General features: G+C 44.5%; 1 protein-coding gene across 1 annotated transcript; it reads right to left on the bottom strand.

The window, feature by feature from the left end:
- Nucleotides 1-482: 482 nt before the first annotated feature.
- Nucleotides 483-16,359, bottom strand: atat1 (alpha tubulin acetyltransferase 1). Its single transcript, XM_068747216.1, has 12 exons — nt 16,163-16,359; nt 15,917-15,977; nt 15,177-15,268; nt 15,023-15,080; nt 14,831-14,944; nt 13,375-13,476; nt 12,494-12,539; nt 8,314-8,388; nt 5,285-5,498; nt 2,600-2,685; nt 2,214-2,280; nt 483-1,004 (listed from the first exon to the last, which is right to left on the bottom strand). The coding sequence occupies exons 1-12, from the start codon at nt 16,249-16,251 to the stop codon at nt 728-730; spliced, it is 1,281 nt and encodes a 426-aa protein (XP_068603317.1). The 5' UTR covers nt 16,252-16,359; the 3' UTR covers nt 483-727.
- Nucleotides 16,360-18,158: the final 1,799 nt, after the last annotated feature.

Genomic DNA, 18,158 nt, shown 5'->3' with positions numbered 1-18,158 from the left:
AAGTCCCTGATGATGGAAACGTTTCCTAAACAAATGTTACGGTACAAAACGGTATTCAAAGACTACAATTATTGGCTGCGAAGCTATTTAGAAGACAGACATCAGTATGTGCAAATTAACAATATACATTCTAACCTTTTGGATATGTGGGGTACCACAGGGCTCAGTTCTTGGACCAGTGCTGTTTGCTTTGTACATAAATGACTTATGACTTACCTTTTTCAGACTCATAATGTCTTACTGGTGTCCAGTTTACGCATCTCGAGTGCAGATGTCTGGACGTCACATGTTGTGATGGTGGCGTCCTCACTGGTCCAGGCGTTCACTGAGGAGATAAATGGATCGACCCAAAGCCCAGAACACATCCAATCCGATTTCAGACACACAGACTGACCTACAGCTAGTCCACATTAATTTAGGGCGGTTTGTATTTAATACCAGCCATAATAATGTGTACACATCAGGAAGAGACAAACTCGCATAAGTATTTTAATACCACGTTTACTGAGGTTGTTGTGTGTGACAGGAAAACGACTCCATTGGTGGCCCTTAGATACATTGAGAATGCATGTGCAGCAACCCCATTGGACAGTTTGGCCCACGTTAGCCAAGCAGCAGTTAGCTGGACGCTTAGCGTCTGGAACTCTGAGCACTGTAATTGTAGAGTAATTATTCACCAACATCCATTCATCTGAATCGCGTCCGTCATCACAGATCTGGCTCTCGGTCACCACGGTTGGGTGCTGAGACGGCCCCGCTCCTGCCTCGCCCACTGGGCGGCGTAGCCGTTCTCTCCTGGAGCCCAGGACCAGCCTCGTGTCCTCCTGCCCCTCGGTCTGGGGCAGGAGGACACGCTTCCTGTCTGGTGCGGTGGACCATTCAAAGCCCTGCTCTTGTCCTCAGCACCTCTGTCCAGCGGTGTGCCTGTCCTGTCTAGGGGGGTCTGGCTGCTGATGAAGCTCCTGTCGGACGCACAGGAGGGTGGAGGAGAGCGCGGCTGGGGCCTGGGTGGAGGAGAGGAAGAAGGATTGAATGCATCATGACAGACATTACGGGGAGTCTGCGCTTCCACCCAAACCCGCTTTAGTGCACGATAGCGTGGAACATCCAGGCGAGGCAGACATGGCTGCTTCGTGCAGGCCTTTACTGAACGTCAAGTTTCCTTTGAAGTTTCAAGCCTTCCTCCTTTCAACAATCTGAATGGACAATCAAGACATTTTCTTGTACAGTTTAAGAAATACTGAAATCTCTTCACTTCAGTTATCGAGCTCCTTTATGGTGGAATCAGCTCCCTGATTGGTTCGTGAGACAGACACCATCTCTATGTTCAAGAGGAGATTAAAGACTTTCCTTTTTAACAAAGCTTATAACTAATCGATGCAGTAATCAATATAATCAATATGCTGTCATTGGCCAGCACTGGTGGCAGAACCTCCTATGACACGCTAAGCTCCTCCCTCTCTATCTGGTTATTCATTCATTCATCATCCAAGCCGGTTTGTCCGGTACCGGCTCGCGGGTTGTGCTGGAGCCTATCCCAGCAGCCAACGCGTGAGAGGCGGGGCTACACCCTCAACAAGTCGCCAGTTCATCAAACGGCCACACACAGGCAATTTAGTGGAACCAAGTCACCTAATTTGCATGAAGCCGGAGAACCCGGAGAGAACCCACACAGACACGGGGAGAACATACGAACTCCTCACGGAAAGGCCCCAAGTCGGATTTGGACCTGCAAACCGTTGGTGCGAGGCAACAGCGCCACCCGCTGCGCCACCTTTATACATGTTTTATTTTAGACCTACAATAGCGACATTCATTCAGAGCTGCCGACGACGGGCGTGGCTGATCCAGTGGCTACATCGATAACTCGAGTTTGCAGTGAGAGTGAGGACAATCTAGCGGCGTCTAGTGTACGTAGTCTGCTGCTGAGGACAGCGCCCCTTGGAGGACATCTCGTCTGGTTTTCCTTTCTGTCACCCAGAAAGGGAAAAACAAGTTGAGGATCCAACAAGGGTCACGCCTTGACTTCCCACAACCTCTATGACAATCCCAAGCGCAGGCACCAATGAAGTATTCTCCGGTACTTTTCAGTACCTTTTATGGTTTATCACAGCAACAAATGTCTGCATGTTTTGGGTGAGCCACCAGAGGTCGTTTAATTCTTTCTCGTTCGTTAAGACAAGTTATAATGTCTCGTGCAAGGGTGTAAATACCTGCTAAGTGGGGTGCGAGTACCGGCCAGCCTGTGTGCGTCTGACTGACCCCCCCCTGCCCTCAGACCTAAGAAGGCAGAACAGACCATGAGGAGGGAGAAGCGGCCGCCTGCACTGATCCGTGTCTGCCTGCGTCATTCAGTGTGACAGCATGACGGGCAGCAGCCACCACACTCCTCCTCCATTAAGAATTGGGAGACAGTGGGGGAGAGACAAAGAGGACAAAGACAAGGTACCTGTCCCTCATTGGGACCACCGCCTTCCATTTGTCCCAGTCTCCTACAGTGGAACCTCGGTTTACGAATGTAACCCATCCTTCGTCTGAAATAATACGGTCGTGTCTCCGGTGTGAGTCTCATGACGACGTTATTCTCACGGAGCCTTGCCTGGTAAGCGAGCGTCCGGTCGTCCAGCAGCCGCGCCACCCATGTGCCGACTGTACAGGCTGCCTCGGGCGACCAGGCCTCGCCGGCTGATGGGAGAAAACACAAAAACAAGCAGAACAAAAAAGGGAAGAGACAGGATGGATGAAGGGCAACAACAAAAACATAAAGGAAAAACATGACAAAAGTAGGAGAAACTATATACAGTACAAAACAGAAGTGAGGATCGAATGCAGGAGCCGTGTACAAGCTGAGTACAAATAAAAACCAAACTATGGAAGCAGGTTTTGGAGACGGTTGAGGACGCACTAAGCTGCCTGTGTAACCCGTTCTACTGATCCTGACTACACCTGCATTGATCTACAGGTGAATGACTTGGAGGTGTATAGATACACATAAGATGCTTTGTGTGTCCCGTCCGAGCTGGTGCTGCAGAGTTCCATTATCCTGACACTGTGGTCCAGCAGGAACCCTCAACCTCCATCCCGTCTACCTGCTGATGGATCCAGAAGCAGGTAGACGGTCCAATGCTATTCCTCCCAGTGGTCCCGTATCGTTTCAGTCGCTGGCAGGTTGGGGATACAACAAACACCCGCTTTGGAGCATCACAGCAAGAAAGGGGGAGGTGAGTGGGGGGGGTTATCAATAACTGATTTAAATGTAAAAACACTTAGCCTACCCGCACAATGAAACGAAGTTACCTTGAAACCCAAACCCAAACTTGTAGCTATGGAAGTATCATTTGAGCGGACATGGAGCGGCGAGCCACTTAAATCTGGAGGATCCAGCGGTCGCTTCAAACCAGCACCAAACTGCACACGCTCACGGGCGTGTTGCTTTATTTACACGACAGGTTTGATCCGGTTACCGGCTAACATCATGTCTGTGGAGATTCTCATTCATCCAGGTGCTAAAGTCACCTGGAAGACGTTACGCCACTCTCTCAGAGATCCTCTTGTTTTCAACATGTTTATTTGTTTACAGGCTTTTTGTTGTTTGCTTTGATACAACGTAACCGCGCAAGTGCGTTGTTCAGCACGTTCACAAGCCTGCCAAACCGATCGGAGGCATAGTTCGGTAAATCCCATCCAATCAGAACGCTCCGTCTCTCGTCACTTTGGCGCCAGGCTCGTTTGTGTGGATGAGCGATGAGTTTTGAAGGCATCCATGCTGTTTCTGAACGTAGACGCAGGTCACACACGATGCCACAGCATGTTTCCAAACTTAAAACTCCGTTCACAGGCGTCCATACCAGTGCCAGAAATCTACGGTTTCCTGTGGATGAACACAGACAGGTGTTCCCTCTGCTACAAAGGGACTGCCGTGAGACAGGTGTTCCCTCTGCTACAAAGGGACTGCCGTGAGACAGGTGTTCCCTCTGCTACAAAGGGACTGCCGTGAGACAGGTGTTCCCTCTGCTACAAAGGGACTGCCGTGAGACAGGTGTTCCCTCTGCTACAAAGGGACTGCCGGTAAACAGGTGTTCCCTCTGCTACAAAGGGACTGCCGTGAGACAGGTGTTCCCTCTGCTACAAAGGGACTGCCGGTAAACAGGTGTTCCCTCTGCTTCAAAGGGACTGCCGTGAGACAGGTGTTCCCTCTGCTTCAAAGGGACTGCCGTGAGACAGGTGTTCCCTCTGCTACAAAGGGACTGCCGTGAGACAGGTGTTCCCTCTGCTACAAAGGGACTGCCGGTAAACAGGTGTTCCCTCTGCTTCAAAGGGACTGCCGTGAGACAGGTGTTCCCTCTGCTTCAAAGGGACTGCCGTGAGACAGGTGTTCCCTCTGCTTCAAAGGGTGTTTCCTCTGCTATGCAGACATACCCATTTTAAAAAGGCTTGACAAAATCAAAACTTGACAGGAACAAGAGCGGCTTCTCCACCTCACACAAACAAGCTATTAAGAAACACTCCTGTAAAGGGGTCAGAAACGGTGCTGATCTGAGGAGGGTCAATGGAAGCCCAGCCGAGACCGAGGAGGAGAACTAGTGGAGACAACAGAAAGAATCAAAGGGGTAATAAAGGTAATGGATTGGATAAAGAAAACAATGAAGAGGAATAGAGACACAGGTGAAGTGGTTAGAAAGCTGTGGTTAACAAATCAGTTAGAGTTGAATTATAATAACAATAAAAACACAAGACAATAATAAACGCACAACCCCACAACAAGAGAGCGATAGGAAACACTCAACCACGCAGTAACAGCAGCAGGACACTGGCAGTCTAGCGGATACCGGTGAAAGAAAATGCATTAAAGCCAATAATCAGCTGATCACCACCGTCAGTAATTAACTGCATGCCAAACTATAAATCATCATCAATCCATCACGGAATTAATGTCAGTGACTAAGCGTAAAAAAACAGAAGAACTTCTCTGGATGTTCGGCCTGGGTCCATCTCGTAATCTGGATACCCAACAAAATGCAATGGCTGTTCTGCCACGGACCCGAGCGTCACGTGAAACACCATCCGGTGGAACGACTACCCTATCAAGACGAATAAATGCTCAAGCTCACAGCAACCGAAGCTTCTACTGAGGTACTAACGGTCTGAGCGGACCGTTGCAGGGCGGCAGCCTCGTCCCACTGACCCCAGCAAAAAAAACAAGCACTTGAACTTTCACAGAGGTCAAGGAAGCGTGACGTCATGCGTCTGAATGGCCGCCATGTTGATGTGAACCGCTTCGTACCTGGAGCATCTTGCCTTGCAGTGATCGCTGAGAGGAGACTGTCGAGTCTGAGCCCCATCTGCCCCGGGGGCTGAGGCTGGGGTGACATGTGGGGCCACTCTGCTCGGAGAGGATCCCACATTCAGCGTGTGGGAGCAGTGGTGGGACACAGACCTCTGGGGGGAGTGAGGAGGAGCGAACGGCCAGGGACGAGAGTCCAGCACCTGGCGTACTGCTGGAAGAACAGGAGACAACAACTCTCATCAGAAAACTTTAAAGAGATGATGACAGAAAGGTGAAGTCCCCCAACAGAACGAGGGAACCCCCAGAAGGAGCACTCTCCAGTACCCCCTCCAAGGACTCCAAAAAGGGTGGATACTCGGACCATAGGCACAAACAGTCAGGAGCCGCCCCCCCTTCCTAAACTAAAAATGCAAACAACTGTCCTTTTTTCTATACGATGACATTTATGTCCCGTGACCAACTGACCTCGAGGATGGACACGGGGACAGGGGACGAACGAACGAACCGCTAGAGCTGTGCCACTTCTAGCTCCGCCTCCTGTCAACAGTCAACTCTTTATGCCTAGTACATCATAATCTATTGCCACCGTCTTTACACAAAAATATGGATAGTAAATACAGCTGTCATCATTTAATTATAAATTACCTCGCTGTCCCCACACTCTGGAACACGTTAGCACAACCGCTACGAGCATTCAAGAAAGAACTCAAAACCCATCTGTTCAACATTGCTTTGAATGTATAATTTTACTTTTTACATTTTATTGAATTTTTTTGAAACCGTGTTCACTTTTTATTGTCTGTATTTCTTTGTTGTTTTTATATTATGTACACTGTGTAAAGCGACTGAGTTTCCAGAAAAGCGCCAAATAAATAAAATGTATTATTATTATTAAAAATATTTTAAAGAGTAGCTGTAATGGGTTTCATACAGAATTAGGAACTTCATTAGCATGTCTTCTTTAGGGACATTTTAGGCCCAAAAACAAAATTCCAAAGAAGAGAAGGACCTTGCAATCTGGATTCAGCCAGCAATTGTCCTTTCCATGACACACCCCGTCCCACCCCCCCAGAGCGGACTCAGACAAACATTACATGGAGGAAAACTCATGTAGTACAGTAGGAAGCTCTGTCACGTTTTTCAAGGATACAAATATTTCGCTGAGGAGCAAACAAAGTATTCAAATATTTCAGTGAAGGCTTTTTTTAAACTCAGGTTTTATGTTTATTTGACAAGGAACTGAGGAAATACACGTCAGTGCTGCAATCACTTCAAAATATATGTACACTGTTCTTTTCACGAAGGGCAAGAATGAAATGTAATTCTTTCTAGTTTTTGGTGGTCAGTTTATTCCAGATCAAACGTACAGTACCATAATTTCGTGACTACATTTCTAAACTAGAAAAGCACTCACCGATACTCAGGTGCAACTTATGTACATTAAAATATGTAGAGTAAACCCCCAGTTATCCGGCGTTCCAACTTAAGTATCCGAGACAATCTTTCACGAGATTGTTCGAGATGGTAATTTTGTATCGCGAGATCTGAATAGCGAGATCAGTTTTTTCTACCTCGTCCTTAAGGCGGTATCGATCAATTCTTTTACAGATAAATAGAGAAATTCTTGAGATGAGATCTGAAACGATCAACGCTTGCTGGAAGAATCTGCATCCTGACGCAATCAATTATTACAAGGGCTTTCCCCCTATAGACATCCAAAGTGCAGCCGTAACCACGTCCGTGAGACTGGCTGAGAAGGGGGGGGGCTCTGATAGATGGACGTGCTGCCCCCCATGAATGACCACGACATGTTGCAGATGGGGAAGGAGCCCGAATGAAGAAGAGCCCGAGGAGCTATCTGGGCTAACAGTAGAGCGCCGAGCAGAGTTTATGCGAATGGGAAAGAACATCCGGTCAAAACAAGCTTCGATCCATGAAAGTGCAAAATGCCATCCAATCAGCGATCGACGTTTACAGAGGCAGGTTGAATGACATGAAGAAACAGTGATCTCAGTTGCCAAAAGTTTTTTCCAGCGATTTTATAAAATTGATTAAATATAACTTGTTTCCGTATGTAATTACGTTAATGTGTAAATACATATTTACACATTATGCAATGATATCATGAAATAAGACAATGAAAGGGGTGATGTGGCATTTTGTGTCGGGTAACTGGGCGTTGGGGGGTTGGAAACTGGAACTGGAACTCCCCGCAGAAGAGGAGACGGCCCTTCATTTTCCTCCAAAGTTGGAAAAAATACTCAGAAGTGACACCGAGGATGAAGAATTCAATGCCTTCAGTGATGTAGAATGAGAGTTTGGTAAACTTGATTGTTGGACTTGCGAGCTTGTTATGCTAATTCTGCCTCTTCAGCCTCCCAGGTATGATCTTTATGCTATTGTGTAGCTGAATTACTGCGAATGCGTTTAGTTAAAATACCGTATATCTATCCAACTTGTGTATGCTTACTGTGGAATGCACAATAAGCTACGTGTGTACTGTGTGTAGCGTGCACAATAAACGACCGTATTTTCACGACCAAAACTTGACTATGCGCCTTTTATGTGGCGATCTGCGTACGCCGTGCGCGCCGATCTCACCGATACTGTCTAAACCCAAGTGAAGCAAGCTAACTAGCTAACTAGCTTATCATCATCATCCCGGGTGGACTAACCAACCAACTCCAACCGTTCAACGTTAAATTGCGAGCTGCGTGGGAGCGCTGGACGACAGAAGGAGAACACACGTTCACCAAGACAGGGAGGCGACGCCGGGCGAGTTTCATCTTGAGAATAAGTTGAATAAAATTTTACTTATCTGACCGTTTCGTTTCGCTTAATGCGCCTTAAAACCCGGTGCGCCTTTTGTATGAAGTAAGACGCGTTCATTAATGTTGCACGAAGTTGGGCCTTATAATAAGGTGCGCTCTATGGTCCGAAAAACATACGGTATATGTATATGTATGTATACAGTATATGATTTGTACTGTGGTGTTTCAAATGATAATAATTGGGACATGCTTTACCTTCTCGCTCCAATAAAGAGTAGGGTTTAATCTCTCCTTCTGGCTTTTTTGCAGCAACCTGTCTCAGATGGACTGCTGTAAAGAAAAACACACTTAACTAGAAAACGACAATCAGAGATTGCAGACCCCGCCTTCAAAAGACTATTGGATCTTGTGAGACAGTAAACAGGGCTTCCGGATCAGAGGGGCCAAACCTGCTCTAGCTTGCTGCTCCGGAACGTACTACAAGACTCCTTCTGGACTCTTTTTCCCATCATGCCATTTGTGTCCCTCCCTCTTAAAGTGGCAGTTTACAGCACAGGCACAATTCCAGATGTAAAAATAATTCTAGAATCTGGATCCAGATCCGGATTAACGCCATTCTCGGGGAGGACCGAGCTATGGACAGAACCTTGCTTGTGTAAAAATTTCAAGTCGATTGGGTTACTAGTCTTTGAGTTATGCGCTCGAACAGACAAACAAGCAAACAAGCAAACAAACAAACAGACAGACAGACAAACAGACAAACAGACAAACAAACAAACAAACGCACCCAATTGCAATACCCTCACCTCCTCTTCGGCGAGGGTAAAAACACACTTAGGGTCAAAAAACACAATACAAGATAAAAGTCTGCTACAAACCCTACACACTGTCCTATACATGCCACATAAACAGCTACAAACCCTACACACTGTCCTATACATGCCACATAAACAGCTACAAACCCTACACACTGTGCTATACATGCTACATAAACAGCTACACACTGTCCTATACATGCTACATAAACAGCTACAAACCCTACACACTGTCCTATACATGCTACATAAACAGCTACAAACACTACACACTGTCCTATACATGCTACATAAACAGCTACAAACCCTACACACTGTGCTATACATGCTACATAAACAGCTACAAACCCTACACACTGTGCTATACATGCTACATAAACAGCTACAAACACTACACACTGTGCTATACATCCTACATAAACAGCTACAAACCCTACACACTGTGCTATACATGCTACATAAACAGCTACAAACCCTGCACACTGTGCTATACATGCTACATAAACAGCTACAAACCCTACACACTGTGCTCTACATGCTACATAAACAGCTACAAACCCTACACACTGTCCTATACATGCTACATAAACAGCTACAAACCCTACACACTGTCCTATACATGCTACATAAACAGCTACAAACCCTGCACACTGTGCTATACATGCTACATAAACAGCTACAAACCCTACACACTGTGCTCTACATGCTACATAAACAGCTACAAACCCTACACACTGTCCTATACATGCTACATAAACAGCTACAAACCCTACACACTGTCCTATACATGCTACATAAATAGCTACAAACACTACACACTGTGCTATACATCCTACATAAACAGCTACAAACCCTACACACTGTGCTATACATGCTACATAAACAGCTACAAACCCTACACACTGTGCTATACATGCTACATAAATGGCTACAAACACTACACACTGTGCTATACATGCTACATAAACAGCTACAAACACTACACACTGTGCTATACATGCTACATAAACAGCTACAAACACTACACACTGTGCTATACATCCTACATAAACAGCTACAAACCCTACACACTGTGCTCTACATGCTACATAAACAGCTACAAACCCTACACACTGTGCTATACATGCTACATAAACAGCTACAAACCCTACACACTGTGCTCTACATGCTACATAAACAGCTACAAACCCTACACACTGTGCTATACATGCTACATAAACAGCTACAAACCCTACACACTGTCCTATACATGCTACATAAACAGCTACAAACCCTGCACACTGTGCTATACATGCTACATAAACAGCTACAAACCCTACACACTGTGCTCTACATGCTACATAAACAGCTACAAACCCTACACACTGTCCTATACATGCTACATAAACAGCTACAAACACTACACACTGTGCTATACATCCTACATAAACAGCTACAAACCCTACACACTGTGCTCTACATGCTACATAAACAGCTACAAACCCTACACACTGTGCTATACATGCTACATAAAAAGCTACAAACCCTACACACTGTGCTATACATGCTACATAAACAGCTACAAACCCTACACACTGTGCTATACATGCTACATAAACAGCTACAAACACTACACACTGTGCTATACATGCTACATAAACAGCTACAAACCCTACACACTGTGCTATACATGCTACATAAACAGCTACAAACCCTACACACTGTCCTATACGTGCTACATAAACAGCTACAAACCCTGCACACTGTGCTATACATGCTACATAAACAGCTACAAACACTACACACTGTGCTATACATGCTACATAAACAGCTACAAACCCTACACACTGTGCTATACATGCTACATAAACAGCTACAAACCCTACACACTGTGCTCTACATGCTACATAAACAGCTACAAACCCTACACACTGTCCTATACATGCTACATAAACAGCTACAAACACTACACACTGTGCTATACATCCTACATAAACAGCTACAAACCCTACACAGTCCTATACATGCTACATAAACGGCTACAAACCCTACACACTGTGCTATACATGCTACATAAACAGCTACAAACCCTACACACTGTGCTATACATGCTACATAAACAGCTACAAACCCTACACACTGTGCTATACATGCTACATAAACAGCTACAAACCCTACACACTGTGCTATACATGCTACATAAACAGCTACAAACCCTACACACTGTGCTATACATGCTACATAAACAGCTACAAACCCTACACACTGTCCTATACATGCTACATAAACAGCTACAAACCCTACACACTGTCCTATACATGCTACATAAACAGCTACAAACCCTACACACTGTCCTATACATGCTACATAAACAGCTACAAACACTACACACTGTGCTATACATCCTACATAAACAGCTACAAACCCTACACACTGTCCTATACATGCTACATAAACGGCTACAAACCCTACACACTGTGCTATACATGCTACATAAACAGCTACAAACCCTACACACTGTGCTCTACATGCTACATAAACAGCTACAAACCCTACACACTGTGCTATACATGCTACATAAACAGCTACAAACCCTACACACTGTGCTATACATGCTACATAAACAGCTACAAACCCTACACACTGTGCTATACATGCTACATAAACAGCTACAAACCCTACACACTGTCCTATACATGCTACATAAACGGCTACAAACCCTACACACTGTGCTATACATGCTACATAAACAGCTACAAACCCTACACACTGTGCTCTACATGCTACATAAACAGCTACAAACCCTACACACTGTGCTATACATGCTACATAAACAGCTACAAACCCTACACACTGTGCTATACATGCTACATAAACAGCTACAAACCCTACACACTGTGCTATACATGCTACATAAACAGCTACAAACCCTACACACTGTGCTATACATGCTACATAAACAGCTACAAACCCTACACACTGTGCTATACATGCTACATAAACAGCTACAAACCCTACACACTGTCCTATACATCCTACATAAACAGCTACAAACCCTACACACTGTCCTATACATGCTACATAAACGGCTACAAACCCTACACACTGTGCTATACATGCTACATAAACAGCTACAAACCCTACACACTGTGCTCTACATGCTACATAAACAGCTACAAACCCTACACACTGTGCTCTACATGCTACATAAACAGCTACAAACCCTACACACTGTGCTATACATGCTACATAAACAGCTACAAACCCTACACACTGTGCTATACATGCTACATAAACAGCTACAACCCCTACACACTGTGCTATACATGCTACATAAACAGCTACAACCCCTACACACTGTGCTATACATGCTACATAAACAGCTACAACCCCTACACACTGTGCTATACATGCATAGTGTATTTCTTTCTTCCACCACAAAACTATGGTTGGAAAGCACCTTTCTGGCATATATACAAATACCAAGAAAACAGCTTTAGCTGCTCAGGGTGTCATGTTAGAAGCTGACATTTGGACATACGTCTTAAGCAATGTCATTACAACAGAAAATGAGAGGATGCTAAACTGCATTTCGTTATCTTGTGTACTGACAATAAAGTTGAGCTTAAAGAATATGTTACCTGATCTGTTGAGGAAAAACCCTTCGAACACCACAAAGTTATTGACCTGGACAGAACAGAATTAAATTGAGTTTAATAAACATGCAGAAGGGCAGGCGTTAGTAGGGCTTTAATACAAACAGCCATTATCATGTGTCTGCGTAGAACCCTGCATATTATCAGGCTTATAAGCAACCTAAGAAGCTGCTTAGGGCCGCCTGGCCACTAGGGGGCATCTTCATCTCCTTCACTTCTAGCTCCGCCTCCTGTCTTTTCCTCAGAGCCACTGTCTCTAAGCCGTCCATCATGACGGTCTGCAGCCGCTTTATCCGCCTGGCGGGTCTGTAGAGGACAGGCACCGCTGTTTTTGTTGGACACCGTTAAATAAAGGTTTTTCACATAATGTGCACGTTTAATGTGCACGTTTAATGTGCACGTTTAATGTGCGCGTTTAATGTGCGCGTTTAATGTGCACGTTTAATGTGCACGTTTAATGTGCACGTTTAATGTGCGCGTTTAATGTGCGCGTTTAATGTGCACGTTTAATGTGCACGTTTAATGTGCACGTTTAATGTGCACGTTTAATGTGCGCGTTTAATGTGCGCGTTTAATGTGCACGTTTAATGTGCACGTTTAATGTGCGCCTTTAATGTGCGCGTTTAATGTGCACGTTTAATGTGCGCGTTTAATGTGCGCGTGTAATGTGCACGTGTAATCCCTGCTCGCGGGATCTGCAGCAACGGGAATTATTTTTAAAGTTTGACGATGTGTCTCATCAAAGAGGCTTCTTCAGTTCTGATTGGCTGGTGAGCAGCAGGTTGAAGAGAACCAGCCACTCACACACACACACACACACACACACACACACACACACACACACACGCACGCAGGACAAGACGTACCTGAGGGACACTTTGGGTTAGGGAGAAATGCTTGGCCAGGAAAGACATGAGTTTTGGCGAGGGCCGGTCGTATGCCATCAGAACGGGCTCCAGATTCTGGTGCTGCGGTGGAGAAATGAAAATATAAGACAAGCTATATATATTATAATATAAGACAAGCTATATATATTATAATATAATACAAGCTATATATATTATAATATAATACAAGCTATATATATTATAATATAAGACAAGCTATATACATTATAATATAATACAAGCTATATATATTATAATATAAGACAAGCTATATATATTATAATATAATACAAGCTATATATATTATAATATAAGACAAGCTATATATATTATAATATAATACAAGCTATATATATTATAATATAATACAAGCTATATATATTATAATATAAGACAAGCTATATATATTATAATATAAGACAAGCTATATATATTATAATATAATACAAGCTATATATATTATAATATAAGACAAGCTATATATATTATAATATAATACAAGCTATATATATTATAATATAAGACAAGCTATATATATTATAATATAATACAAGCTATATATATTATAATATAAGACAAGCTATATATATTATAATATAATACAAGCTATATATATTATAATATAATACAAGCTATATATATTATAATATAAGACAAGCTATATATATTATAATATAAGACAAGCTATATATATTATAATATAATACAAGCTATATATATTATAATATAAGACAAGCTATATATATTATAATATAATACAAGCTATATATATGATAATATAATACAAGCTATATATATGATAATATAATACAAGCTATATATATGATAATATAATACAAGCTATATATATTATAATATAATACAAGCTATATATATGATAATATAATACAAGCTATATATATGATAATATAATACAAGCTATATATATGATAATATAATACAAGCTATATATATGATAATATAATACAAGCTATATATATTATAATATAATACAAGCTATATATATGATAATATAATACAAGCTATATATATGATAATATAATACAAGCTATATATATGATAATATAATACAAGCTATATATATTATAATATAATACAAGCTATATATATTATAATATAATACAAGCTATATATATATATTATAATATAATACAAGCTATATATATTATAATATAATACAAGCTATATATATTATAATATAATACAAGCTATATATATATTATAATATAATACAAGCTATATATATTATAATATTATATATTCGGATCCTCTAGCTCTACGGCTCTAGAGCAGGACGCTCTCAGGACATCGGGACATGAGAGTCTCCAAGAGGGTCCGTTTTCAGGCTCCGTCCGGGACGCACAACCCCGCCCTACAACGTTCCCTTAGGCCAGAGCGACTCGGCTGCTTTCTGTTCACCCCCCCGGGACCTCACCTGCAGCATGAACCCAAACAGCTCCAGGCCACACCCATGGCGTTGCAGCTCCTCCGATATGTAGAAATCCAGAACGCACAGAGGCTCCGCCTCCACGTGCGCACCCTGGAGGTCCTGAAGCGGGAGAAGACGTTTCACCTTGAGTTCAGAAACTCCTTTCACCTCGATGAAACAGCGAAACCATCGACTCACGAGCAGAAACAGCTTCTTGTGGCCGACCTTGAGAAGTCCGGCCATCACGCCTCGCCCCCTGCGGGACAGGAACGTGGGGGTCAGTGGGGGTCAGTTTGGGTTCCCTCGGCAACGCCTACCTGTTCTGCACACAGGTGCATCCAAGCGTACGCACCCATTTCCCTCGCCCTCCTTCAGCAGATACAGCTGGTGCTTCTGGGCCTGCAGCTTGGGGGCGCTGGTTATGGGTGCCGCGAGCTGCTGGGCCTGTGGAGACCCCCCCCCGGTTACACACTGAAAAGCTACTACTACAACCATTACTGTACTAAACTACTGTACTTGTACTGTAATACATGCTACTGTGTGACTGTACTTGTACTGTAATACATGCTACTGTGTGACTGTACTTGTACTGTAATACAGGCTACTGTGTGACTGTACTTGTACTGTAATACAGGCTACTGTTTGACTGTACTTGTACTGTAATACATGCTACTGTGTGACTGTACTTGTACTGTAATACATGCTACTGTGTGACTGTACTTGTACTGTAATACAGGCTACTGTGTGACTGTACTTGTACTGTAATACAGGCTACTGTTTGACTGTACTTGTACTGTAATACATGCTACTGTGTGACTGTACTTGTACTGTAATACATGCTACTGTGTGACTGTACTTGTACTGTAATACATGCTACTGTGTGACTGTACTTGTACTCTAACATTCTATCTAATAAATATATTCATCATATTCTGAGACACCGGTAGAGAGTTTAGATACTTATTCGGGTTAAATGTACTTTTATTATGCTTTTATGCTTAGAAACAAATAAATCTAGTTTATAGCTAGTTATATATACACGCACACGCGCGCGCACACACACACGCGCACACACACGCACTTGAGACTCACCATTGCTGAGGCTCGTCCAAGCTCATCAATGACAGTGACGATGTGGGCTTGAAGATCTGGCCTGCAAAGAGAAGCAGGTCACAGGTCACAGGTCACTGAGGGGGCGTGTCTCCCACGCAATGACGCTCCACGTGGGAGACACGCCTCGCGCCGTTCAATCGATATTGATTCGGACAGACTTCAGAACGTCCTGGAGGCTCGCAGCTCGTGACGCTGTCACACAGAAAGTGACGTCATCAACCGTACCTTGCCGCTGACGCTCGACCTGCAACGCCCTCGTCCAGGACGGTGACCCTCTGAGAGAACAGCCGGTTTACATCAAAGGGAAACTCCATTGTTTAAGTCAGGCACGCGCTTAGCCTGCGTGCGTTCAACGGGAGGGCCGTTAGCCACCGAGCTAAGCAACGATCCGCTAACAGCACGTCATCAGCGACGCTTTGTGCCGCTCCGCTCCATTGTGCTTCTATGGTTGCAAGTCACTTCCGGGTACACAAACCGTAATGGCCGTAAAAGACTCGCGCGGCGTTAAGGGACGAACGTGAAAACAAAGAGCAGCCTCGAACCGTCGTAGAAGGTTTACGGTAACAGAGATGTTCTATGAAGCAGATGAGCCACTCCGCGAGGGAACCTGGTTGTGTGAAAGGCAACGATTAAAAAAAGAAAGACGTCATTTCGTCCCTTCTATTGCAAGTTGTATGTTCATCGTTCATCCATCCAACCATCGATCCGTCCATCCAACCATCCATCCATTCAAGATTCAAGATACTTTATTGTCATTATGCGAGCATAATAAAATCGTGAGAAGGCCCACGGCTTAAGGCACACATCATAACAATCAAATCAAAAACTAAATTCTCTCTATTTAAAGGAACAATATATATACACAATACAATATATATATACACAGAGAGAGTGAATCACAGGCAGTAGTGCAGAATAGCAACAACAGCAACAGGGCCGGCATAAAGCGTCCCAGATCACTACAAGGGAACGACTGCTTTCACAGCTCGGGGGAAGAAGCTGTTCCTGAGCCTCGCTGTGCTGCTTCTTATTGTCCTGAACCGCCTCCCTGACGGAGGCGGGACAAACAGTCTGTGGCCCGGGTGGGTGGGGTCTGTGGGCGGGACAAACAGTCTGTGGCCCGGGTGGGTGGGGTCTGTGGGCGGGACAAACAGTCTGTGGCCCGGGTGGGTGGGGTCTGTGGGCGGGACAAACAGTCTGTGGCCCGGGTGGGTGGGGTCTGTGGCGATGCGTCTGGCCCTCCTCTGGACTCGGGAGGTGTAAACTGAGTCCTCCATCCAACCATCCACCATCCATTCATCCATCCATCCACCCATCCAACCATTCATCCATCCATCCATCTATCTTCTCGTCGTCTCGTCTCCTTCCACCCTGCGGGAGTTGCTGGACCCTAACCCATCAGACTCAGGGTGAGAGGCGTGGTACACCCCGGACGTGTCGCCAGAAGGTCATCAACACGGCACAGGAGAGCCCAGAGCATCCTGAAGGAGCCGCCTCACCCCGCCCAGGGAAGAGGCACCGGGCAAACAAAGCAAACGCCCCCTGAGGAGCAGCGCGTCTCACAGGACGCTGCAATAGACTGCTGTTACACATCGCAGTATTATTACACAATAAATACGATTGTACTGTGAACCGTGACGGTACGATTAGAGCTCTTAATTCTCTTTACCTTGCACGTATAGTTTTCCCAGCGTCTTGTTTCTGTTTAAGATTTCGTAAATGCTAGCGCCAGTAAGTAGCCCCCCCCCCGCCAGGATGTGGCGCACCAACGTTTGTGTGTCGACGCCCCCTGATACACGACCGTTTGAGTCACACATGTTCCTGCTGCTTTGAATTTATAAATCCCTTCCTGCGTAATGTTCCTCAACGTTCTAAGGAACTTACTCTTTTATGAATGTATCTATAAAATGCTTTCGTGTTGTAAGGGCCTCACGCCCCGAAACAACAGACAGTGACCTCCAGGTGTCACACGGGCGTGGCCGGTTTCTACCTGCTCCATTCTTCCTGCCTGAGCCTGAACAGGCCTCAACTTGACCGGTGGAAAAACGTTCCGCGTCAATCCGGCGGGGCCTAAAGTTCCACCGACTGTTGCGTAACGTTGGTATTTCCTCCCCAGTTTCCTTGTCGTTGGTTGTTATATATTTATCCAGCGATTGGCAGCAGACAGGATGTGGGTGCAGACATCTTGGTGTTAAAACCTGCATCAAATCCCGAGGGGACG

Source organism: Brachionichthys hirsutus, chromosome 13, assembly GCF_040956055.1.
Source record: "Brachionichthys hirsutus isolate HB-005 chromosome 13, CSIRO-AGI_Bhir_v1, whole genome shotgun sequence".
Lineage (NCBI taxonomy): Eukaryota > Metazoa > Chordata > Actinopteri > Lophiiformes > Brachionichthyidae > Brachionichthys > Brachionichthys hirsutus.
This window is presented reverse-complemented; position numbering and strand designations above follow the sequence as displayed.